This window comes from Onychostoma macrolepis, chromosome 07 (assembly GCF_012432095.1).
Source record: "Onychostoma macrolepis isolate SWU-2019 chromosome 07, ASM1243209v1, whole genome shotgun sequence".
Classification (NCBI taxonomy): Eukaryota; Metazoa; Chordata; class Actinopteri; order Cypriniformes; family Cyprinidae; genus Onychostoma; species Onychostoma macrolepis.
This window is the reverse complement of record NC_081161.1, coordinates 24,733,757-24,760,067: the sequence shown is the minus strand read 5'-3', so window position 1 is coordinate 24,760,067 and position 26,311 is coordinate 24,733,757. Positions and strand designations below refer to the sequence as shown.

Genomic DNA, 26,311 nt, shown 5'->3' with positions numbered 1-26,311 from the left:
AATACAATGTATATAACTTCTTCAGTTTATATACTGTTACATTGGAACCTATTAACATTTTATAAATTTGTAATCCAACACAAACAAACAGCAAACTGTTCATCTAGATGTCAACTATAATGCACACCTTTTACATTTTTGATAATTATTAAAATAAACTGTAAATCATATGTAAAAATGGCTATTTTTCAGTACCGAATGGGCTCAAAATAGCAATTTTTACATATGATTTACAGTAGATTTTAATAAATATCAAAAATGTAAAAGGTGTGCATTATAGTTGACATCTAGATGAACAGTTTGCTGTTTGTTTTATGACTGTAAGTCATTCTGCTCATATGCTATTGAAGTTAGAAATATGTATACTAATGTAAGGTCCACGAATTTGGTCCAAGGACGGTATCCAATCGCGGATGAAGGTTTCCTGCATGTTCGGTCTTTTCAGCACCCAAAGTTATTAAATTTAGGTTAACTTCAAATCTAATCTGCCTCTATTTTATTATGACCACTAATTTAGATTGAAATGCCAATTGATTATTTGTTCATTTCTAATTATTATTATTATTATTATGACATTTGATTATTCTAGTTAACTCTTTACCATTATTGTACTCGTTCATTCAGGTGCTCATGTCGCTCTAAGATATCGCTTCAGCTGTTAGCGTACCTTACGGTCACATTCTCATCAGTCTTGGTTATTAGACAGAGGTAATTGGCTAATACTTTAGACGGCCGCTCCTATGCTTGCTCATTCTAAAAGTACCTTTAATTAGCCCCCATAGATTTGTACACACTTGAATAAAGCAACACTATTTCTAGTCAGAGGTCACGACCACTACTACAGATATAAGCCGACCAACATTACTTTCCCTGATAGTAGCTTTAGTATGGTCATGCCATGGTTTCCCCATGTACACTTAGCTAGAATAACATTACAATAAACAGAGGTTAGGCCCACCCTATCTAGGCTGGTCAAACAACATTCAGTTGACCTAGATGGAAATTCCCTTTTAGCCCTTACAGTCTAAGTACAGTTGAACTAATACCAAGTGTTAGCCAGATCTCTAAAGATACAGTTGGTGTGCCCTATGCTCCATCTCAACTGAATCTTAGTCCGTTACTAACCTGATGCAGGAAATGCAGTAACAAGGATACAACGTAATCTACTAGAGTCAATAATTACAGGAGTAAATCAGAATTAAAGTCAAATGTAACAATTTATTATCAGTCAAGTAAATATGTATTATGCCAATTATACAGCCAATTCAAAGATATCTAATCAATACAAGACATTAAAATCTCAAAGATGAATCTAAGAGTAAGATGCATACCTGACTTGAGAAAAATACATAATATGAAGCATGCAAACACACTTCATATCACGGCTCATTCCGGCTACAGAAGGCCCTGATCCTTTTGCAACATTTCCTTAAGTACCTCAGACCAAGACCAACATCCCCCGAAATGGAGACAGGAACTAACAACTGGAATTTGCATTGATCAAGCAGAGTTATCACCTTTTGGGACAGATGGTAATTTGCATGAAAGACACTGGGAACTGACCCGCCCTCTACAGTGTGCAAAATACCTCTAAACTCTTAGGATCTGTATTACCTTTTAGTTTACTTCTTATAAGAATGAGACCATTGTACCAGTCACCCTGAGACAATCAAATGATACCAAACATGACTGTAAATATCACTTGCAGTAATGTAGAACATTACAATCTACTATTAACCATTTTGAGCAGACTGAGTAGAAGGAAGGATGGGTGAAGGGATTTAAGAAGAAACAAATGGAAGTTTCCTGCACCTCCACTCTGTGGGGTGTCTCGAAGATGCCCGTGCATGTTTGTACTGTCTGTTTCTCAGGAGATCAAAGTATCCGAGGTTCTTTCATCCTTACACCAATATCGCATGTAACTTTAGAGACGGTCCCTAAATATGCGAATATCGAAAGTCCAACATCAAGCCAACTTTATGCCACGAGTTTAATGTGTAAACAAACCTACGTGAACATAGCAACCCGGGATTATCAGAGATGGAGAAAACATTTTTATTAACATTAAACATTTCGTTTAATATTTGTATATTATTGTTATTAGGTTATATTAACTTGTTAGGGCTATATTTTTATATTTATTTCATATAAATATAATATTTTATTATTTCCCCTTTCAATTCGTGTATCACTTTAACTAATTAACGTTATGTATAATTATGCTATTTGCTACCATATATTTTGCAAGTACTGTAAACGCCTGACAATTATGCCAATACTTTCTGATTGTAGGCTATTTATGCCAGTGCGTGATGATAAATGAGCGTGTTGTGTTTTCATTTACGAATGATTCATTCCTCAACGAAACACTAGGCAGCAGGCTATAATATTAATAATTATTAATTCGCAGAAAAAAAAAAGAAATATGTTAAATTCAACCTATAAACTGCATTTCCAATAGGCTATAAATTCCAGTCAGCATAATCCAAGCTTTATTATGTCGAGCATTTACAGTAGGCTTATTTACAAAACTAGTCAGAACGTTATGTAAAGAGATCGAAATGAAGGGAAAAAACGAATATAGAAATATAATAATAATGATGATGATGATGATGATGATAATTATAGCTAATAATATACAAATATTACGGAAAAAGACGATCGGTTAATGGACACACAGCTAGCAAGACTGTGGGATGAATAAAAATGTTTTCTTGTAGGTCTATTTTATTTTATGTACTTTATGTAACATTTAGCCTTCATGATAAACTTAATTCGAATGCCGTTTACATCGCGTGCAATAGCCTACAGTCCGGTAGCCTATGGTCAATATAATAATTTAATTATGTAATAATTTCTATAATCATTTTTTAATTCAAAATAAAATATTAATGAACCCCTGATAATCCCGGGTTGCTATGGTCACGTAGGTTTGTTTACACATTAAACTCTTGGCCACGAGAAAAATATATCGCTTCCTCAACATAATATCTCGAGCCACAACAAAACTAAGTGAACCGAAGACGGCCCCTCTCTGTCGAGATCATGAGGTGTCGTTTTTACGAAAGATCACCTATTAGGAAGATTTGTATTATTTTATTTTTTTAGAGCTAGCTGACCTTAAATTGCTCCACGTGTGCAGTTGTAGCATAGACTCATAGCATTTAACTTTTTCACATAAAGTATTAATAAATGACTTCTGAAGATCATTCAAAGAACTGATGACCAGTTAACGTTATACTTGATTATTAAAGCATGAAAGGGCCTCAAATAAGACAAACTATAGACAAGCCTACGCATATGAGTATTCTTAACATCATATTGGACATTTTTAAAAGATCAGCATAGTTCTGCATAAAATGTTGTCTAATGCAGAATGTGTTGGTGGTGTTGTCTTTTAATAGCACTAGTTTCTCACCTGCATACAAACGTGTCACTAAATGATAACACCTCGGGGCTGTCAACGGAGTACTAGAACTTGTGGTCGGCCGCTTGTACCCATGACCCCAACACCTTCAGCAGCATTTCCTGTGGGAGGCCATATGCTGCTCATTGTTTTTAAAATAGATTGTGTAATTAGCAAAAACCAGCATCACCGATAATGTTAAATGGAAAACACCTTTCTAGTAGAGGAAGCAGTCAGTAGTTAGTCTTGTAAAAGTTCTTTAAAAGTTCCACCACGACCTTCCAGCAACGGCTTGGAAAATACAGCCGAAGCATGTTTTTCCACTCCGACACTGCAAAAGTTAGGTGCTTAAACCAAACATTATTTGCACTACCCTCTATAATTCAAATAGGCTCACAATGTCAAATATGTGAAATCGAGCTCTTTAAAGAGCACATTAGAATAGACACAAGTGTTCGGCCAGTGTTACAAACATCGCCATCTGCTGGCACTGTGATAAACATAAGAAAAGAACTGTGATAGGAAGCTTTAAATAGTAAAATAATTAACAGAGTATCATGAACAATTAAAATGTAAATATGTTTTCCTTTGGGGCAAATGAAGTTTCGAGTGACTGAAGCACACACAGAGAGACTAGATGTTATATGGGCGAGATCATATAAACGAAGAATCTGCAGCTATGCGTCTGTATTGTCTTTTGTCTATGTGGTGATCACATTCCTCCAGTCTGCTGTAATGGGCAACAGTAAGTCACTCTAAAACTCAGCGTTATTATTTCAATGGTAGCTTATGAATAAACCGAAACAAACCTTTATCAGTCATGCCTTAACTTATTTTACAAGTAGTGGTCAATATCTAGCTAAATTTGTTTAAAATGGACAATTTGGCAAACGTTACAATCTATGATAAATAATTGAATTATACATCTTAAGCAGAATCTGCAGATATTGTCTTTGACTTTTTATTGGACTTCTAGCAGACAGTCTGACGTAACTGGCAATAGTAAGTCACCCTATAGCTGTATTATTTATGTAGTCAATGGTATGAATGGACATATTTCCTAAGAATTAAATAGTGATTAGCATCTAATTATATGTTTAAAATTAGAAATATGGCCACTTTTGCAGTTTTTATAATAATTGGCACATTATATTATTTTAACACAGATGACAATTTACCATCCGAATGCTGTTTTAGTTATTATGGGAGAAAAATCCCCATCACTAAAACTGATTCCTACATTGAGAGAAGAGTGGACTGCGCCAAACCTGGAGTCATGTGAGTTTTGCTATTGCCTGTTTTCATTTCCATTCCTATTTCTGTAAAAGACAGATGCAAATGATTGTCATAAACATTAATAATGTGTAATTTGTCATCATTGAGAGCGCTGAACAGAAATTCATTATATTGTGTAAGTTTGTAAGATTTCAGGTTGGAGTAATCTTTTCAGATCAGTTCAAATCAGTTGTCACAAAGAAGGGTTATCGTATCTGCGCAGATCCTCAGCTGAGCTGGGTGAAGAGTGCCATGAAAGCAGTCAATGATCGTGATCTTTGCTGATGCTGCTGGAACGACTGAAGACTTGGCTCAGTTTTCTTCTTCCTGTGATGATCTGTTTTCGTTATTGTGATATGACAAATAACTGCATGTTTTCTGTTTGAGTTTTATATACGTCTACTGCACAAAATACCTTTTCTAACTTTTACTGCAGAATAATGCATGTAAACATACAGCAGTCACCTTGTTTTTACTGACAACAACATGATTGCTACACAGCACCTTAATCATTAACTTCAGGCACTACAAGTGCCATATATGGTATTTTACCACATTATATTAATCTTCTAAATCATAATTTCATGATTGCCTTTTTTCCAAATATTAACACGTTGGACTATTAAAGAAACTTAAATTGTTTTTGTTCTACTTGGTAATAATTGTCTTATATTATGCACTTAATTCCAATAAAGTACAACACAGCACAAAACTGGCAAATGAACATCCTTATGGATATTTTCGTAGAATTCCTCTTGTGCCTCAACAATCAATATTTCACTTTTGTAAAAACATTTAATGCTTTGCATAGGATATGCTTTGTCAAGTTACACTCTAAATATTGAACTCAATTACTGAAGGTAAGCATGTGCACCTGTGTTGTCACTGGCCCTCTGGATTGCTTTGCTCAATCTTCTGCTTGATTCCAGCACACTTCAGCGTGAGCTCAGCGTGACGTCTCTTCAACATCTCTAGTCTCTGCTGCAGGCATTCAGAGGTGTCTACCTTCTCCTCAAAGTCCTGCAGCAGTGTAGTGTTTCCCAGCAGACCACAGCGCTGTTGCAGCTTAAGGTTGTCTGCACGCAGGCCGTCACGAGCCTGTCGAGTACGTGTTAGCACTTCACGTTTAAGAGCCACCAATGCGTCTGTCTTCGCCAGTTGAGAGTGTTTGACCTTATTCTCCATATGCATGAAATGCAGCTTCTCTTTCACATGGGAAATGCCCTGAGGTTGTGGGACAAAAAAGTTTGTAAAAATACAATTTTGGAAACAATATAGGTTGCTACATATAATGCATTTTATGGATAATGGTGAACTTATATTATAGATTTCAATGCGCAACAACATTTCAAAAGACTTGTTGTGTCCAGTTTTGCTTTCAACTGCTTATATATTATTCATTTTTATTAATAACATTTATATAAAATATATAATATTAACACACACATATATATATATATATATATATATATATATAAATACACTGTATAATTAATTTGTAACATTTATATGCTCCTAATGACCACAAATATGAATTTCAAAATGAGCTGAAAAAAAAAAAATTAATAAAAAAAAAAAAAAAAAAACTTTAATTTCTCAGATGTTTCAGTGATGTTTTCAGGAATCACATTTACCTGCACAGAGCAGGCAACCTTCCTTTTCAGCCTAAGTAGCTCCTCGCTGCGCTCCTTCAGCTTGTCTTTAAATGTCTGGTTCTCTGTTTTGAGCTGCTCAAAGTCCATCAGCAGCAAACCATCAGCAAGCTCACGCTTGGATTTAAGTTCCATCTCAAGCTGACTTATTTTATTCTTGAGCTTGATATTGTTGAGACGCACAGATGCCAGCTTGTCTTCCTGCTTCAGTTCGTCTGCCTGCAGCTTCTCCACCTTTGTCAGTGCTGCTTGTTTGCCCACCTTACCGGTCAGTGCTGTCATGGCAGCTTCATATTTCAGTGCAGCTAAGGATCTCAGCTCATGCTCCACCTGCTTAAGTTTCTCTAAGCTCTGCTGGCGGAGCTCTTCAGTCCGCTGTTGGTGGAGCTCTGAGACATGGTGGTGCTGCACTTTTAGCTGCTCCATGAGATCCATGTACTTTTGGTACTGCTCCTGGTCAGAGATATCTCTGTCCAGTCTGGGATGTTTATCACCTGCCTTCTTACTGAGGTGCTCTGCTATTTTGGTCTGCAACTGACCATTTAGCTTGCTGAGCGTTTGACTCTCAGCCTGTAGTTCAGGTAGCAGGGCCATATATTCTGTAGTGTTGATGTTGAGGCCAGTCTCCTCTTCTTCTGCAGGCACCGTTGATTCATTAGGAGGGCTGGTTCTCTCACTCTCTGGATCAGGAGCTGGATGTCTATCCTCCTCGTTTTCCTCTTCAGTGTCCTCATGTGATAGAAGATCATCAATGAAATGTCCTATTTCAGGACCCTCTGTGTCCTCCAAGGTCTCCTTTATAAGGGGTTCTATTCCATCCTCCTCTTCTGTGATCATATGTTGCCCAAACTCGGTTTCAGATATCTGTGGTTCACTTGTGTCAGCAATAGACATGTCTTCTGTCAGCTGTGAACCCTGCTTGACCACATCATCCTCAACACCTTCTGAGATGTGAGGAGGTTCAGTTTCTTCAGTTTCTTCCTCCCCAACCTGGGCACTTGCTGCCTCTGTTGGATCCTCAATAGTTTCAGTGTTTTCCACCAGTGTGTTATTTTCTAAAACAGGACTTCCTTCATGTTTTAGCTCTAATGACTCCTCTTCCATTTTATATGATTGAATTTACAAATATTTTTTAAAATAATTACATGTAATTTCTCTAAAGTAAATCAACGTTTAGCTCAGGAAACACGCTTGCCCCAACTATTTTGTGTCTGTACGGGAGTGCGTGCTTGTTGCCATGGGCACCCAGAGCGAGAGCCAATCGCAGGCGTTCGCTGTGTCCTTGTTAATATTAATGAGACGCAGCGGCGTGACCGGAGATACTCCACTGCGCATGCCCAACCCCGCGCCACTGCTGCTTCCAACAACAAGCGGTAGTAAGCAATATGGCCGACCTAGGGAAGAAGTACTGCGTGAACTGTTTGGCAGATGTTACGAATTTGCGGATTCGCTGTGCCGAATGCCAGGATATTGAACTTTGTCCGGAGTGCTTCTCCGCGGGTGCCGAAATCGGTAACCACAGGCGATGGCACGGCTATCAGCAAGTTGACGGCGGGCGCTTCTCGCTCTGGGGTCCCGAGGCAGAAGGAGGATGGACTAGCAGGGAAGAGCAGTCGCTGCTCGATGCCATCGAGCAATATGGATTTGGTAACTGGGTACGATTCACAAATGAGTCCATATTGATGCGGCTTTAGTTAACTTACTTTGCATTGCCAAATGTGCACATCAGTGCAAAATGATCATGTTTAGTCTGCAACAAATGATGCATTGCTTACTGAAGAAACTTTGAAATAGGTTTTTAAGAACCAAGCAGGGTTTGTGCTGCACATTGTATTAAAGCAGAATGTTCTCAAAGCACCCCATGATGTACCCCCAGCACTGCACGTTTTGTATGTCTCGCTGTATCTGACACACCCACTTCAGGTCTCGCAGTCTCCACTAATGAGCTGATGAGGTGAATCAGGTGTGATAGATGAGGGAAACATACAAAATGTGCAGGGCTGGGGCTACTTCGAGACAGGTTTGAGAGCCACTGTATTAAAGGATTATTTAACCCAATGAAATGAATTCCAGAAATTAATTTTACAACCCATTTACAGTTTTGCTCATTCATAACAGCTGCACAATATAGAGTTTCTATAGAGAGAACAAACTGTACTGTGCACTATTGCTGAAAGCAGGTGATATTCATTAATAGTTGTATTTGCGTTAATATAATATATGTTAAGAAATAATAATAATGTTTGAGTTTGTAACTTTTGTAATATTATTATGACCTGTATGTTAAAGGCTTAGTTTATTTACTCACCCTCATATTGTTTCAAACTCATAAGGCTTTCGTTATCTTCTAAACACAACCTAAAGATATTTTTAATAAAACCTGATGAGATTTCTGTCCCTCAATTGAAAGTCAGTGTTACCAAATCTTGAATGCTTCAAAAAACATTGTAAACATTATCCATATAAATCAAGTAGTTGAATTGAACTGGCTTCTAAAGAGACAGTTGTAATATGTATTTGTTTTTTGTAGATGAAGGGCATATGCGTTTGCACTGACATGAGGGAGAGTAAATGGCAGAATTAAATTTTTGAATGAACTAACTATGTATCTTTGTTTATTTCTGTGTGTTAGGAGGATATGGCAGCCCATGTGGGTGCATCACGCACCCCTCAGGAGGTCATGGACCATTATGTGAGCATGTATATCCATGGCAATCTGGGTAAAGCCTGCATCCCTGACAGCATCCCCAACCGCGTGACAGACCACACTTGTCCCAGCGGAGGTCCGCTGTCTCCTAGTTTGACTACCCCATTGCCCCCTTTAGACATATCTGTGGCAGAGCAGCAGCAACTGGGATATATGCCGCTTCGTGATGACTACGAGATTGAATATGACCAAGAGGCAGAGAAACTCATCAGTGGCCTGTCTGTAAACTACGATGATGAAGATATCGAGATCGAGATGAAACGAGCCCATGTGGACATGTACGTGCGTAAGCTGCGTGAACGACAGCGACGCAAAAACATCGCTCGTGATTACAATTTAGTGCCAGCCTTTCTGGGACGGGACAAAAAGGATAAAGAGCGAGAACGACCAGGTGGGACAGGAGGACTTGGGGGCGTAGGTGGAGCTGTAGGATTGGGAGGTGGTACCACCATCATTCCGACAGGGTCTCTGGGCTCCTCTGTAGCAGCAACACCGAAACGCAAAATCACCAAGGAAGAGAAAGAGCAACGGACGAAACTACGTGCCCTCTGCCAGTTCATGCCACAACGTGAGTTTGAGGAATTCTTCGATAACATGCACAAAGAGCGCATGCTTCGGGCGAAGGTTCGGGAGCTTCAGCGTTATCGGCGGAATGGCATCGCGAGACTCGACGAGTCGGCCGAGTACGAGGCGGCACGTCACAAACGGGAAAAACGGAAAGAGAACAAAAGTATTGCTGGGTCGAAGAGAGGTAGCAGCGGCGGAGGAGGAGTGGCTGGGCTTGGAGGAGGAGTTGGAGCAGGAGGTGGGCTTGGCGGAGGTGGAGTCAGTGCCATCAAAGAGGAGGGGAAGGACAGTGAGTTTTCAGCCATCGAGAACCTGTCTGGCTTTGAGCTGCTGTCCGATCGCGAGAAGGTACTGTGCAACTCTATGAACCTTAGTCCCACACGCTATCTGACTGTCAAGACTATCATCATCAAAGATCACCTACAGAAAAGGCAAGGCATTCCCTCGAAAAGCCGCCTACCCAGCTACCTGGACAAGGTGCTGAAAAAACGGATTCTGAATTTCCTGTCGGAGAGTGGCTGGATATCCCGAGAAGCCTCCTAACCACACTGTCCAAAGATTTGGCTGTAAAAATAATGACTGTAAATATATTTTTCTAATGTTTTATATTGCATCTCAAAAAAGGCTGTGAGAACTAAATGACTGTAGGTGCCACACTACTGGTTGTGGACCTTCAGTCAGTCTAACATGTCTGTCTTTGATCTCAGATTTCCTCATCGAAACATAAACATGGTTATATTACATAATCAGTATCCATACGGAGCTTTCCAGCAAGTTGTCCTGTGTAATAATAATACATCAGAATAACCACACAAACCCATTGTCCCACGTTAAAATGCCTCCGTTTTGAATGTGATTTTGAGTGGTGTTGAATGTTCCCTGCCAATAGAGTATAAACAGAATGTTTAATGTTGTACAAAGCAGATTTTTAAAATTGGTTCTGAGTTTCTTTTTTTCTAATAAGAAGAAAATTAGGTCAGATCCTTGTTCTGCTTGCCAAAAGTCTAAAGTTCCTCTGTTCTAACCTGAATTTGCCTGTTTCTGTTGGATATTTTTGTTGTCAATTGTGGGAATGTGAGTCACATGAAGCATGCTCCATACTATATAAATGTCTGATTATTATTATTTTTTTGGAGTTGACCTTTGTGAGGTTATGTTACTATTGAGCATGTTTCAGAGGCTCAAGTTAAGTGGCACACATCCAGGCCCTGATCACCAATGGAGAACATTTACCACAATGCTCCTGTTTCAAGAGAGTATTGTTCTGATTTGTTGGGTAAAGTGAGGGTTCAAGTTAAATACAGCATGAAAGGTTCTCATGTCAACACGTACACAATTTATAAGCTGAGACTGTATGTTACAACTACATACTACTTTTTTTTTTTTTAAATGCCTTGACAAAATCTTCATGCAATACCAAATCTTAGACAAACATATTTTTCCATGATTTTTAATGCTATTATTGACTGCTTGTGTCTACCCCAAAGCTGTAGAAAAATAAGAAAAGCAATGTTTTTAAAGGCCAATACAAAGGTTTATATTTTTTACATAGTTTTGAAATGTTTACCCAGGTGAAAAACAAGTGTACTTCCATAATGTACTTAAAGTGCTCTTTCCATGCACTAATTTTGTACTTAATATACTAAAAAAGATAAAGTTAAGATCATCTAAGTGTACTCAACTGTGCTATTTTGAGACACCATGAATATGAACTAAAATACACTTTTAACATACTATCTCTGCATTTTAAAAATGTATTTAGTTACCACTTGTAGTGCACTCGAGTGTATGAAAAATGGGTTCAAGTGTGCTACAAGTGGTAACTAAATACATTTTTAAAATGCAGAGATAGTATGTCAAAAGTGCATTTTAGTTCATATTCATGGGGTCTCAAAATAGCACAGTTGAGTACACTTAGATGATCTTAAGTTGACCTTAAAAAGTACTAAAGAATCATTTTTAGTATATTAAGTACAAAATTAGTGCGCAAAAATAGATAACTTTAAGTACATTATGGAAGTACACTTGTTTTTCACCTGGGTAATATATTAAGAGTCAAATAGAACAAATAGGTGCCGTCTAACTAAGCCATTTAAAAAAAAAAAATGTATACGATATTGGAAATAACAATGTTTAGGCCAAGGTGGTGGTCCTCATCTGTTTTTATACCCTGTAATTTTTGCCCCAGACATTGGTACACATAAAGTCCCATAAACAGTCATTCATTGTTGAGTATGCTTATGTTGTGTGCCTTGAAGCATATTTACCCTGGTTGATGTTTTTTTATTCCTTTTCCTTGTAATTAATATTATATTTTAATATTAAATTGTACCACATCAAAAATGTACAAAGGTTAAGGTTTATTTTAGGTGTCTGCTTGATTGTTTTTCTTCACATTTCTATGATAGAAGGAACCACCCCACACAAATTTGTTATGACTAAAGCCATTAAAAGTAGATGTGCAGAGTTGTACTTGGAGAAAAACTCATCCAAGATATATGTAGGATATTGGCTGTGACCATTTGATAAATGATGATTGTAGGTATGAAGACACTGTGTTATATAAGGAAATTATGAAGCAAATGTGGAGGGGTCTCTTCTTTTTCCATGGTATTCTCTCACTGCCTTTGTTTCATTTGTATAAAGGTGCTTACATGTCTAGAAAGGGTTATTCTTCAGGTTGTGCTTTATGGTTTTAGGAAACAGGATCACTGGTTAAAGAACCCAAGCCGTTCTTCAAGACTATTTTAGTCATGCTCACTAACATAGTTTTTGTTTTTTTGAGGAAAAATTGACCAGTTTATTAGGGTTAAAATTGACACTTTAAATAATCATTCAATATGCTAGAGTATAATTATTTTTCTAAAGTAAAAACCGATTTGAAAAAAATGTGAGCGGGGATATAAGCCTGAACATGACAAAGACACTATCACAAGTGAAATTTTTTTTTTTTTTTTTAAAGACAATGTGACATTTAAAAATGATGAGAGCTTTTTCTTTTCTTTTTGCTTAGTTGTGACATGAATGTTTTCTGGTAAAGTTATCCATTTTGGAAGGATCATACTTGTCAAAATGTTGAGTATGTGGAAAGTATTTTATTGCATATGTCATGTTATTTCCTACTTTGTATTAAAGTGTTGAAATATAACCTTTTGTCTGTTAAGTAAAAAAAGTTGCCCTTGCCTAAAACTGTGAAGAAATTTTTATATCAGAAGGCATAATCTATATAAAATCTATAAGAAAACCGTAATTTATAGTCATTTTTAAACAGTCATGTTTTCATATGAGCCATTTAAGAAATATATCCAAATATGTACTTTCATTCAAATAACCTAAATATACCACCTTGCACCTTTCTTTTCACCAAAAACGTATAAACTCATGGGAAAAGTAATAATGACTATATTTGAAAAGAGGTACATGCTTTATTTGACAGTTGTCTGCTTGTTCACATAGATGGAAAAGTTAACCTTTTAAATCTTACGTTTAAAACTTTTTTCCATTAGCATGGCATCATTCTATTCATATTACAACCACGATTTCTAAATGACTGATCTCTTAAGCAGCCATCCTTCTGTTACCCAGCTCTTCACAAAACATCAGTAGTTATTACATTCTGTGGGCTGAAGTATGATATTTCATCAGGTTTCCACATCATGAAACTAATGGTGAAGGTTAACAAGTACAACTGCTAGTAGGTAAATTGTAAAATTATAAATTTTATTTTTGGATGAAATATTACTCCAAGTTCTGTAAAGAAGACTAATTATTCTCTCATACAAATAAATTCAAAAACCTGCATAACACTGGAAAAAACAAAAGTGTAATCTCACAACTGCTGTCATAGACATCACCAAACTGGTAACGTGCTTCAGTAAAGTAATTAATAAGAGCAAATAAGTTTAATAAGCATAAAATGCGTTCAACAAGGTAATATGCTGCAGTGTTTCTTTAAAAGCTTTAGATTCTTCAAAAGATTATTTTTCTTTAGATCTCAGAAGTCCCTGGAATGGTAATGATCCTCCAGAGAATACGGTTAAAGCCAATTCAATTCTCTGAATCTTCTACCACATACACACAGCTCTATTTTTTTTATTTTATTGATAATCATTAAATCACAAAGATTAGTCTGGCATTGTCCTTCAGTTGTCAATATATTGGATTTCACCTCTCAGAGGCACCTTTAACAAAGAAAAATACATCAGTTGAACCTAAGACCAGCTAAATTACAGAAACCGATCAGTTGACCAGGCAATAACCATCATAGTGTGTACGACCAGTTAGGGGGCTTTGACTACACCCACAAGAGCTGGCCGGAGGGTGCGACCGTGCAGCTTGTAGCCCACTTTGGTAACTACAGCTATGGTACCTGGCTCCTTGCCCTCAACAGGTGCATGAAAGACAGCCTCATGCTCATAAGGGTCAAACTTCTGACTATCAGGGTTAAGCTTAACAAGGCCGTGTTTTTGGAAGACCTTTTGGATCTGCACCTCAGTCATTACAAGGCCGTCATAAAGATTTTTCAGGTGTGGATTTGCAGTAGATATTTCAGTTTTTGGTACGCTTTCGGTTGCCTTCTCCAAGATGTCAGCCACCTCCAAGAGATCTTTACAGAAGCCCTGGATTCCTAAGAAAAGAGATGAGAGTTAAAACATTTAACAAATTGACCTGATCCAGAAGTGTCCATTCATCAAAACTGCTTATAAAATAATTGTAATAGCTTACCATAAAGCTTAGCATCATCAATCATCTTTTGACTCCTTTGCCTAAGGTTCTCAGTGTCTGCTAGAGCCCGCTTGTATTTATCCTTTAGCAAAAGACAATTAATTTTTTTTAAATACCTGCAATAATTTGTTTTAATTTTTTAAAAACTCATTACATTTATTTTGTATAGGAATATTCAGGCATGTGATAAGCTAGAGACAAAAAAGGAGGAAAACCTGACCACGCCCCAAGTCACGCCCCCAGCACTTATTAAAAATATATATTTTAGCACATTAAAAGATATACCTTATAATGTAAGAATACATACTATTGTCCTGTAAAAAATAAAAAGCAGTACTTAATCATGATAATATAATATATTATAATAAAGTACTATAAGATATTATAGTAAAGTACATAGTACATAGAATTGTTATTATTAAAGTGCAATATTGTGAAACATTACAAATTAAAAAAAAAGTTTTTAATTTTAATATATTATAAAATGTAACGTTATTAATGTGATGCAAAGCAGAATTTTCTTCATTACTCCAGTTTTCAGTGTCGCGTGATCTTTTAGAAATCATTACAATTTATTAGACTCTCAAGAAACATTTCTGATTATCAATGTTGAAAACAATTTTGCTGCTTCATATTTTGTGTGGAAATGGTGATACACTATTTTTCAGGATTTTTTTGATAAATATAAAGTTTAATGAACAGCATTTATCAAATACATCAATTAAATGTGTTAATGCATTTATTAAATAGGAATCATTTTAAATGTTCACTCACTTTAATCACTTTCATGCATGAATAAAAATATAAATTTTTTAAATCTTATACAAATGTTTGAGTGGTATCATTGTTTCCACAAAAATATTAAGCAGCAAAACTGTTTTTAACATTGATAATGAGAAATGTTTCTTGAGCAGCAAATCAGCATATTAGAATGATTTCTGAAGAATTATGTGATACTGAAACTTCTCTTTGTAAACAACAACAGATTTATAAACGTTTCTAATGATGAATGTTGCGTTCCCAAATGCAAATTAAAGCGGCTCAAACCAAGCGCAGCGCAGCTGAATCGAAACTAAAAACAGTCCTGTAACAGCAGACATGTAGCGCGTCTGACAACAGCCTATTATATAATTACATCACAACTGTTGGGAGTTTTATAACAGCACTAGCAATCTCAAATTCTCACTGCCATTCATAGAAAGTTACCGGGTCGAGTAACATGTTTCAGCGCTGATTCTACTCGCGTTTGGTGCTTTGAATCATTTGAACGCTTTGAACTGTCCTGCAGACGATTTCAATCATCATGCAGTAACCATGTAATAAGTACTGTAATGATTAATCTGAAAGCTTCACATGTAAAGAAATGACTAGGACTCAAAGACATCCTGAGATACTTTACAGCTGATTTGCAGGCGAGTAAATCTTCTGAACATCAGTAATCTGAAACATGACCCTGCCGAATGCACTTCTTTAAAAAGAATATAAAAAAAAGTGGATAAATGTGTCCTCAGGGTCTGCAGAAACTACAAGGGTTTTTGAAGGGCAATTGAAGGTCAGGGTGTGTGGGGGAAATTACATGGTTATGAACTGCAAGAAAAACAACAGATGCCAAGACTAAGAACAATTAAGAGCAATACCGTAATATCTTTTAGCTGATCTTCAAGTTGTGTCTTTTCTTCTATGAAGGCTTTCTCAGCTGCACTGGGCTCTGGTTTCTCTTCTTCAGTCCCAGTTCCTGAGCTTTTCTGTTGGGCTGCTGTGCAAAGGAGGCGTGGAGTCGCCCTGAGAAGTTAAAAGATGAGAATATTCACGAACACTGCCTTTGTATTACAGGCTTATTCTTAAAAGGAAGAATTCTCCTGAAAACAATTTATTATTATTATTATTATTATTATTTCCAAAAGGAGGTTCAGATAATACTAGTAGAATGTTATTCTTTAACAATCTCAATGGCACTTGCTCTGCTGGCTAAGGGCCCCACTGAAGTACACAACTTGAATTGTGGCATCTTTAGGCTTTTAGGGTGTCTTTTATCCTTTTTGGAACTTCAAGTAGCAATGGAGTGAATTCTGAACTGTGACGTACATTCAAGTGTAACATTATCAAAAAAGACAATGTAGCGCAGGGACTTCCTTCAATGCAATGGTTACTGATTGGATTTTGAGATGTGGCAGGCACTCAAAAATGGACGCAGGCCAACGTGAGCTTGCAGGGTCGGGGTTTAAATGGGCTAAAGAACCAGGAAAGTCCTGTACACTTAAAGGGCTAGTTCACCCAAAAGTTAAAATTAGCCTGTTATTTACTCACCGTCAAGCCATCCTAGGTGTATATGACTTTCTTCTTTCAGACGAATCCTATCGGAGTTATATTAAAAATTGTTCTGGCACTTCTAAGCTCTATTATTGCAGTGGGCAGGTGTTTCTGTTCAACAGTCCAAAACACGTTAAATAAAGTGCGCGCATCCGTAATAAAACATGCCTCACATGGCTCCGGGGGGTGAATAAAGGCCTCCTGTAGCAAATCCATAGCCTGACTACGTCAGACTTCGTACTTCCGCTCAATTTCATTTCGCTTCTGTACTCAGTCTGATATAGCAGAACATCTCTCAGTTTATCTCCGGCTCGCAGCAGCCGGGCCAATCAACGGACAGAGGGCGGGCTGAGAGCCGTGACGTAGACGCTAAGCGCCGAATTTAAGATTGTAGTTTAGGGAAATCTAACACAACAGCGGACATGGAGACACGGGATGCTATTCGCTCTGTTGTGGAGAATATTCCCGGCATTTGCCAACTTAAGCCCGAACAAGAAGAGTGTTTGGTTCACATTTTGAATGGAGGTGATGTTGACCGATCGTCAGCGAGAAACTGAGGAGGCCAAAGTCCAGCAAGGCAATAATTGTGATTGTGTGTGTGTGTGATGTTATTACTTCACATAATCTGCAAAAGTCGTTCACAGCCATCTTCACTCCGGTATTTCGCTCGATGGTTTTGTTTTCGCCGCATACCTGTGTTTACAGAGGAAGTTCGAGGCGGCACGTAACATACGTCATAACCAACCGTTATGTGATTGGCTTACGGGTACACCAATGATTTTAAACTTCAGACAAGCGCCCGCCCACGAGAAAGAAAACGCTTGTCAATTATGCCCTTCCAGACTCTGTCTACGAAGCAAAGCGAAGTAGCTGAGTTTGGTATTACCAGGCTAGCGAATCCATGCGTTTTTGTAAGAAAACAAGTAAAGTAAGGAAACCTTGCTTCTTTTGCTCCTGTAAACAAACTTGTGATACTAGCATATCTCAGAGGCGCGCACGCATGACACATACGTCCTATGTCATCTGCCTGGACGGCTTCTGCGTACGACAGTCAGCAGAAGTGAGAGAAAAGTGTTTATTACGTTTGAAATATGGATATTTTTCTTACAAAAACTCATGGATTTGCTACAGGAGGCCTTTATTCACGCCCCGAAGCTGTGTGAGGCACGTTTTATTATGGATGCGCACACTTTACATAACGTGTTTTGGACTGTTGAACAGAAACACCAGCCCACTGCAATAATAATGCTTGAAATAGCCAGGACAATTTTTAATATAACTCCGATTGGATTTGTCCGAAAGAAGAAAGTCATATACACCTAGGATGCCTGAGGGTGAAAACACAGGCTAATTTTCATTTTTGGGTGAACTAACCCTTTAATTTTCATCGGAAGATCCAGTTAAGATATTTTGATTAATAATAACAATAATAACAACAACAACAACAACGTCAATTGCTAATGAAACATAACATGGATGGATCATTGACAATAAGATCTATGACGTGCATTTAGAAAATAGCAATATTAGTGAATTTTTATTTCATGCTGAATTTAACAAACATTGTCTTTATGAATATTAATCGTATAGATAAAAAAAAGATAACAGCTTCTTTATGAGTAACAGTCAACTCTGAATGAGTGATGAAAGTTTTACATTTGAGCATTTAAATCATTTTAACCTTAAACTGGTTAATTTTATGGTAGGACATATTTAAATGACATGGGATTCTGCAAAAATGTATGTATAAAACTAGGTCTACAACTGGTTAAGAGATGGTCTACACCAATCATGAGGTAATACAGTTGCAGGACAACTAATATTCACTTCAGTAACTCTTCAGAACGAGCTTTGACACTAGATCGTGTGGAAACTAGTCTTTATAGGGGAAACTATTTTTAAAGGCTTAAGGAGATTGAAAGCAAAATCCTTAACTCAATGAAACATGTTCTGTATGTAATATGCAATGATATGGTATAAGACCTGAAGGAAATCTCACTGAGAAGCAACGATAATCCCATGTAACTCATCTGAAAAGGTATAAAGTGTCTGACAGGACAACTCTTGACACACAAAGACAATGCTGTCTAAACACTGTCACATGAAGGAATATAACTGAGGGTCCTTAGAACATCAGCATCAATCATTCATTTGAGAACAGCTCACGCAACAGAAAGATCAATCTTTCCGTAAAAGCAAAATACTTACCCAAGCTTGGACATCAACTACACACAATAACACTGCTGTGAAAACCTACGTTACCTTACAAGTGAAGGGGACGCTATGATAGAGGAGCTCTGTCTGATCGCACGCACACACCAGGTCGCCATCTTCACTATGTCCACGCTGAGAGACCTGCAGCGCGAGGCTTCTCATTCAACCAATCACAGCTTCCGTTCTTACATGTTTGTCCTTCACCACCAATCCTCGTTCTAGTCAAAACTGACGCACTTCTGTAGTTTGGTTGAGAGCATAGACTGTAAAAAAGGTTGAGAGGAAGGTCGAAACATTCAGCACGTGACAAGGGACAAGGTTACCTCACACTTTATTACTCAACTGCGCCGAGCGTTTACATCACAGTCCATCAATCCAGAAAACACACACATTTAAATTAATTTAAAACCTGCTGTCGAAACTGCATTTAATCCGCATTGTAAGATTCCTGTTTAAACTGGATAATGTAAAAGTAAGATAAAGACATGAAATAAACATTGACAGGAATTCTTGTACAGTGGTGAGACTACATGACATGAAGTCTCTGAATGAAAAAAAACCCTATAATTTTATATTTTCATCATTTGATTATCACAATTTGAAGTTTACTGTTAGTATTCAGAAATCAGAATTAAAGTAGGAAATTTGTTTGTGAATTTTCTTTCAGGTTATAAAGCAGACAGCTGACATTGTTTACTCTTTAAATTTAGGCCAGTAATCCTCCTCTGACTCTCAGTCAGCCTAGTCTGTCTCTTGGACAGTAAATCATCTGAGAGATTGAGGTAAGGATATCCTAACTTGTATCCTGATTTAGGCTTAGAAACAATTCCTGGTTGAATAAGGATTTCTTAGGCCTCACGTTTGACCTGATGGACCTTTCGAATCAAAATGTTGTCATTAAATTGGAATGGTTAGCACTGTGCCAGTGTTTTATCATTTTTTCTACATACATGGATTTTCTAGCCACATTCCTGCATTGCTGTATACTTGTTTCTGCTATATATATATATATATATATATATATATATATTTATATGTATGTATGTGTGTGTGTATATATATATATATATATATATATGTGACCCTAGACCACAAAACCAGTCTTAAGTCGCTGGGGTATATTTGTAGCAATTGCCAAAAATACATTGTATGGGTCAAAAGTATCGATTTTTATTTTATGCCAAAAATCATTAGGATATTAAGTAAAGAAAGATCATGTTCTATGAAGATATTTAGTAAATTTCTTACCGTAAATGTATCAAAACTTAATTTTTGATTAGTAATATGCATTGCTAAGAACTTCATTTGGACAACTTTAAAGGTGATTTTCTCAATATTTAGATTTTTTTGCACCCTCGGATTCCAGATTTTCAAATAGTTGTATCTCGGCCAAATATTGTCCGATCCTAACAAACCATACATCAATGGAAAGCTTATTCAGCTTTCAGGTGATGTATAAATCTCAATTTCGAAAAATTTACACTTAAGACTGGTTTTGTCGTCCAGGGTCACTCATATATATATATATATATATATATATATATGTAAATTTTAACGTGTTAATATTTTTTTAATGCAAATTAATTGTTTGATAAGGTTTGACCCCAACTCCTTCCCGTCATCGCAGCGCGGAAGGTTATCATTGTGTGATGAGGGTACAGCACGAGTGTTGCCAGGGTAACGGCACAAGTGGGCTCATTTGAAAATACAGTCGTGGGAAAAAATTACAGAGCCGTGGGTTGCGGTTTTTTGGACTACTTTTATAATGTACCGTGGACGCCCAAAGTGTATAGACAAATAAAAATGAAAATAGATCCTTTTAGTAATGTGTATTATACTTGAAATGTATACCTGGCAATTTAAAAACGAAGAGGCGGTTGTAACATCACAAACAACGGCTTTTACACAGCAGAAATAAACATGACAACAGCCATAGATTATATTAGATAATAAAAACACGATTACGATAGATATGGTCTGTATGTGATTTTCTTGAGTTAATGTGTACATCTGAAATGCTAATTTGTGCAGTGATGTTAAAGTCTATAAATAGCATATTTTAACAACAGTAAACGACCAAATTCCACATGTGATCTTAAAAAGAAGTTATTACAAACACTCAATGGTGGTTTGAAGTGAGGGGGGTGTTCCGTTTTTTTTCTCCACATAAAAACATTCCTTTAATTTATATTTTAATGAATAAAAATTAAACAAATCTTATTTTTTGGAAAATAAAGGGGATCTAATATTGATAATAACATTGAAGACATTGTATGATTATTCCTTAAATATAAGGTTTTAATAGTTTTAGTAGTAGTAGTCTTATTACGTTCTGCCCAATGTCTTCAAGTGAAACCGAACTTTTATTTTGACGGGTTGCCGTGAATACCTTTACATTTCTGTGTGTATATGATATAAGGATAGTTTTACTCAAATGAAACGGTGAAATGCTCATGAAGTGACTCTCAGAGCAGTTCTGGAGAAGTTGTTCATGTATTTATGTCCTCATTTAGTGAGAGGACAGACGTTAATATCGCTGCAAGTGTCACGCGGGCTTCTGTATGAGTAGTAAACAAACCCGCGCGTCTGCGCCATATTAGCACAGAGACAGGCAGAAGTCATATTGAAATAGTCGTTTTGCGGCTTAATAATTACAAATAGGAGTGAGAGTGTGCTCACTTGTGTGCGCGCTTACGTTTGTGTATGTGTGTGTGTGTGTGTGTGTGCGCGAACCGGGTCGGAATGACTTCTTTTGTGGTCTGGCGCTATAGAGCAGGCCGCCCCCCTAAAATAATGGTAGGCTATATATAGGCTATATATATATGTATGTATATATATATATGTATATGTATGTATATGTATATAGGCCTATATATATATATATGTGTGTGTGTGTGTGTGTGTGTGTGTGTGTGTGTGTGTGTGTGTGTGTATAAAACAGTGAGAAAAACCCTTTTCTCAGCAATTCTGTGTAGCATAATCTTACTGTCCAAAGTTTAAAGGTTTGGACAATATGATTTTTTTTTTTTTTTAAAGATTTGAATACATTTATTTAGCAAGGATGCAATAAAATTAAAATTTAGAATGTTACAAATGATTTCTATTTCAAATAAATACTGTTCCTTTTATGTTTTTTGTTTTTTTTTTGCCATAAAATTGTGTAAAATCTTGGGTGAAAAAAACTTTGCAGTTTCCACAAAAATATTTAGCAATTTATATTATATATAAAATATTTCAAGTCAGCTCAAGTCACCTTTATTTGTATAGCACTTTATACAATACAGCTCATTTCAAAGTACCTTTACATGGATAAACAAGAAAAATAATGGTATAATGATGGTTCAGAGATCAATTCTGCCGTAAAACACAGAAAAATTGTTGTGTCATTGTTCAGCTTAGGTCAGTTTAGTGTTCAGTTCCATTCAATCACTGTGTAAAGATCATCAATTATGAAAATAGTTCAATTCAGCTGTAAAGAGAACACTAATGTCATCATCCAGCTCAGTCCAGTCCAATACTGTCTGTACAGTCAATTCAATAATGCTGAATATGAAGTATCCCCCAACTAAGCAAGCCAAAGGAACCCAAACTCCTCTGACCAGACAAACCAACATGGTGTGATTTAGTTCCAGGCTGTATCACAAGTCAGATTGTGGATTGGTGTCATTCAGAATATTCATCCATTTTTTTCTGCTTGAAGATTGGGATAATAAATTCAACACTGATAATAACAAGAAAAGTTTCCTGAACAGCAAATCAGCATATTAAAATAATTTCTCTAAGATTATGTGACCTAAAGCTTTTAAATCAACTGCAGGCCAACACTATCTCAAGGTAATTCTTGATTTGAGGTTGATTTGAATTAAGTTGGCCTGTTTATAAATGAATGGTATCGAATGTGTCAGTGTTGTATGGTCTTCAGTTTAGGGAGACAGAATTTGAAAGCACATGCAGATATCATAAAAGATTTAAATGCGTAGTTGTTAAAGTAACCATTGTCTCTTCTTATTTAATCTTATTTAAATTTATTTAATCCCATTATTTCACTGTTTGGCTACATAAATGGAACAATAACATGCTTCTTTAAAGAAGTTGTTGAAGATGTGTTTTATTTCTGGTCACAATTGTAACTGGTAGCAATTGTGGGGAAAAGAGAACGATAATCCAAGAATAAATGCTTATTGCCTTTTACATTGTTTTATTTAATATAACAACACTTCAATAAATATATTCAAACTTTTACATGCAATGTAATGATTTGTTTTGGACAGAGCAATGTTAATAATACAGAGGGCATTTAACTATTATCAGAATTTGGTTTACATACTTCCAGATATGCTCATCATGTGATTGTTTACACGAGTCAAGCCAACTTGTTAACTATAAATTAAAGGAGTACTTATTTGCATTATTAGGCGTCTGTTGTTAGTACAAACGGCTTTCTGGAAACAGTTATAACTTATACGTAAAAATCAAACACTTGACTAATTTGGCCACTAGGTGGCAGGCGAATACGGCTGTTCTTCTCCTCGGACTCAGCTGTCTACTATACAAGCACACGAGCGCGCTCTGGTTTGTTGCTCTGCTTCCCCACCCTCTTCCCTTCTCTCTCCCTTTCTCTCTTTCTCTCCCTCCCTCTCTCTTACATTAGAGCTTTCCATCTTTCGCTTGCATCGCACTCGCTTTGACAGTGTTAAATGAAGGCGCTCATGATGGCAGTTTTGGCGCACCTGTACCCAGCTGTGTTTTTGGCTTGCGCGTGGATGTCACTGTTCGGACCGATTTCATGTCACACCGGCGTTATAAACCAGAGAAACGTACGGGACCGAGAGCTTGACAGCCGCGGTGGGCATGTCACTGGCAGAGATGAAGCGCTTATCTCAGCGCACAGCCGCGGAGATTACAGCGGGGACCCCGGCGGACCCCGAGTCCGGAGGGCATCGACTCCGGAGAAAGTCTCTCTACTCAGCAGCTCTTTCGTCCTTAAAGGGGATGCCACCCACAACCAGGCAATGGTCCACTGGACGGGGGAAAATAGCAGCGTGAGTACCCCCCTTCCCCCGTTCTCTATTGCAGCTAATTGTCCCGAAAAGTCATAAGATTGAACGTTTAATGTTTGTCCTGTCAAGTCTTTTCATTAGGTGCGTGGATGCTTTAAGAATTTATTTCAGGTGGAGAAACAGGTAATGAAGCATCATGAGCTGATAGGCGGGTGTTTGGACTGCAGGTAGATGCATAACGACCAGCTTTCAACACACAAAACACATCTGCTGTGTATCGAGAGGTTTAGGCTCAGTGTTTACCAAACCATCCTGCGTAATGTGATGCCGAAACGCACCTATACCTCGTGTGCTATGCACCTGCACGCGCCTAGAAAACAGAAGTTCACCGCAAGTCTTTGTTAGTATATGGCTGGCTCGTGCACAATTTGAAGTTTGACGGTGTTTACTTGCTGAATCGCATTAGTAACGCACTGTGATAGTTATTATAAGAGCGATCGAACGAGCGCGAACAGCTTGGATGCGCTCTGAACAAACGCGCGCTTGTCTGTGTGATGGTAGCCTAGTTTGGTGAATTGTATCTGGAGGAGACATCTCTCATTTTCAAAGCTGCCAAAACAACTCATGAGCTGTTTACACAAAATGCAAGCGCCCTGAATAAAACCTACTTTTAAATATCTGTTGAAGTGTGAAGTGCTTTCAAGTCACGCTTCTGTAGTCGGCCTGATTTGCCTTAAAACTATTGTCAAAAGTTTAGGGATGAGAAAGATTATTGCTCAGATCTTTTATCATTTGTTTAGTTTAAGTAGCAACTTTGTCTCAGGTGTTTGGTAACACTTTACATGAAGGGGTGTGCATAAGACTGACATGACACCTTCATAATCATGACATGACATGAATATGAAGGAGGTTTTATGCATGTTTATGACAACTGTCATTAAGTGTCATTCGCTCAGTTATGTCATTTTTAATGCAAAGATGACATTATTTGACCTAACCCTACCCCTACCCTTACCCCTAACCCTAGCCCATAACAAAGACATCTCAAACAATGTCATCTTTGCATTAATTGAGCGAATGACACTTAATGACAGTTGTCATAAACATGCATAAAAACCCTTCATATTCATGACATGTCATGTCAGTCTTATGCACACCCCTTCAAGTAAAGTGTAACCAGATGTTTTTCCTAATATTGTTGACATATAGTAAGAGTGTAAAAAATGTGGGTGGTATAGTAAGTTTTATGTGTTAAATCAATTTGATGAGAATTGTTTTGAGACTTAATCTCTGCCTTGTAATCACTCTGTGCATAATTTAAGACACTGGTGAGACGTCTTTTAAAACGCTAGTCTAGAAGAGTTACGTGTGCTTTTTTAGAAGACAAATGTGAGAAGCAGGAGACATAAGTTCAGAGATGCCATTTGTGATTCTTTTCTTTGCGCATCTCATTTTTTATAACTATTAATTATATTTTGTAAAAATATAACAGAAGTGCCATTTGTGATTCTTTTCTTTGCATATCTCATTTTCTTATAACTAATTGTAATATTTTGTATCTGAAAGTTTTACAACACCATTGAAACCAACTCCCAGTTTCTGTAATGAAGCACTTTTCCTCTTAACCACATCCAATCTGCTTCTCCAAAGAATCTAGAAAACATGCAAACAAAAAAGTAATTTGGAGAAGCATGTAATTGACATGCATTGTCATGTTTGTGTGTTGGAAATGTAAGTGTCTTTGTGGACTGTGGTCTTGTTGCTTCTTTTAATTACTTGAGGTCAGAAGTAGTGTGAATTATGCAGGTCCTGGCTGTTATGTCATTTGTTCTACAGTGAGGAGAGCTGTAACCTCAGTTGAGCCGAGCAACCAACCAGTGTTATTATTGTTAACTGAAACTAAAAACATAAACATTTCTTTATGTGAAATAAACATTGAAATAAAATATAAAAAGAACCTAAACTAAAAGTTAATAAAAAAAACTATGTAGACATTAAAAACTAAAATGAAAACAGAACCTTTAACAGTCATTTATACTAAAATAACATTGCAACTGACAGACGCAGTGGATAGAATAGATGCACAGAGGTCAACAAGCATTGTGCATATTTTCATTTGTCAGGTTTGCTGACAGACTGCATTATGCTAAAAAATTTCAAGCGGTTTCAACATTGTTATTTAGTAACTAGTTCCACAGAAATTTTACATTCAGTCACTTTCTGACTTTAAAATGTTATCTGAATTATTATTTTTTAGTTGGCTCAACCTTTAGTGAACTAGTTTTATTGGTCAAACATTTAGAAGACTACAAGCAAGTTATGTCAATTAAAATTTAACCGTTTACTCTATGTTTTATATGTTACCTCAACTAAGATTTATTATTTGGGCATCATAAGAAATTGCTGGGTAACTACATAAACATATATGTTCATAATTTAACAAAATTATTAAAAA

The 26,311-nt window shown here is 36.9% G+C and overlaps 4 protein-coding genes across 9 annotated transcripts in view; 2 read left to right on the top strand and 2 right to left on the bottom strand.

The window, feature by feature from the left end:
* Positions 1-4,812: 4,812 nt before the first annotated feature.
* ccdc96 (coiled-coil domain containing 96) lies at positions 4,813-7,449 on the bottom strand. Of its 3 annotated transcripts, none has more exons than XM_058782931.1 (3): positions 6,316-7,449; positions 5,556-5,905; positions 4,813-5,018 (listed from the first exon to the last, which is right to left on the bottom strand). In XM_058782931.1, exons 1-2 carry the CDS (start codon positions 7,435-7,437, stop codon positions 5,564-5,566), a joined length of 1,464 nt encoding a protein of 487 aa, XP_058638914.1. In that variant the 5' UTR covers positions 7,438-7,449; the 3' UTR covers positions 4,813-5,018; positions 5,556-5,563. The 3 variants fall into 3 exon arrangements, with proteins under 3 accessions (XP_058638914.1, XP_058638912.1, XP_058638911.1); XM_058782929.1 differs by having other exon boundaries at positions 4,814-5,008; XM_058782928.1 differs by lacking the exon at positions 4,813-5,018 and having other exon boundaries at positions 5,050-5,905.
* Positions 7,450-7,718: 269 nt separating this feature from the next.
* tada2b (transcriptional adaptor 2B) lies at positions 7,719-11,278 on the top strand. 3 transcript variants are annotated; one of them, XM_058782932.1, is made up of 2 exons: positions 7,719-7,988; positions 8,966-11,276. In XM_058782932.1, exons 1-2 carry the CDS (start codon positions 7,719-7,721, stop codon positions 10,148-10,150), a joined length of 1,455 nt encoding a protein of 484 aa, XP_058638915.1. In that variant the 3' UTR covers positions 10,151-11,276. The 3 variants fall into 3 exon arrangements, with proteins under 3 accessions (XP_058638915.1, XP_058638916.1, XP_058638917.1); XM_058782933.1 differs by having other exon boundaries at positions 7,846-8,353; positions 8,966-11,278; XM_058782934.1 differs by lacking the exon at positions 7,719-7,988 and adding an exon at positions 8,364-8,513 and having other exon boundaries at positions 8,966-11,278.
* Positions 11,279-13,012: 1,734 nt separating this feature from the next.
* grpel1 (GrpE-like 1, mitochondrial) lies at positions 13,013-19,082 on the bottom strand. 2 transcript variants are annotated; one of them, XM_058783160.1, is made up of 4 exons: positions 18,905-19,082; positions 15,970-16,114; positions 14,333-14,414; positions 13,013-14,234 (listed from the first exon to the last, which is right to left on the bottom strand). In XM_058783160.1, exons 1-4 carry the CDS (start codon positions 18,970-18,972, stop codon positions 13,888-13,890), a joined length of 642 nt encoding a protein of 213 aa, XP_058639143.1. In that variant the 5' UTR covers positions 18,973-19,082; the 3' UTR covers positions 13,013-13,887. The 2 variants fall into 2 exon arrangements, with proteins under 2 accessions (XP_058639143.1, XP_058639144.1); XM_058783161.1 differs by lacking the exon at positions 18,905-19,082 and adding an exon at positions 18,851-18,879.
* Positions 19,083-23,419: 4,337 nt separating this feature from the next.
* The window catches only part of sorcs2 (sortilin-related VPS10 domain containing receptor 2), a 161,241-nt gene continuing 158,349 nt past the window's right edge, over positions 23,420-26,311 (top strand). The window contains exon 1 of the mRNA XM_058782172.1: positions 23,420-23,898. Coding sequence (XP_058638155.1) covers positions 23,554-23,898 — 345 coding nt within the window. The 5' untranslated portion in view covers positions 23,420-23,553. The remainder of the gene's footprint in view (positions 23,899-26,311) is intronic.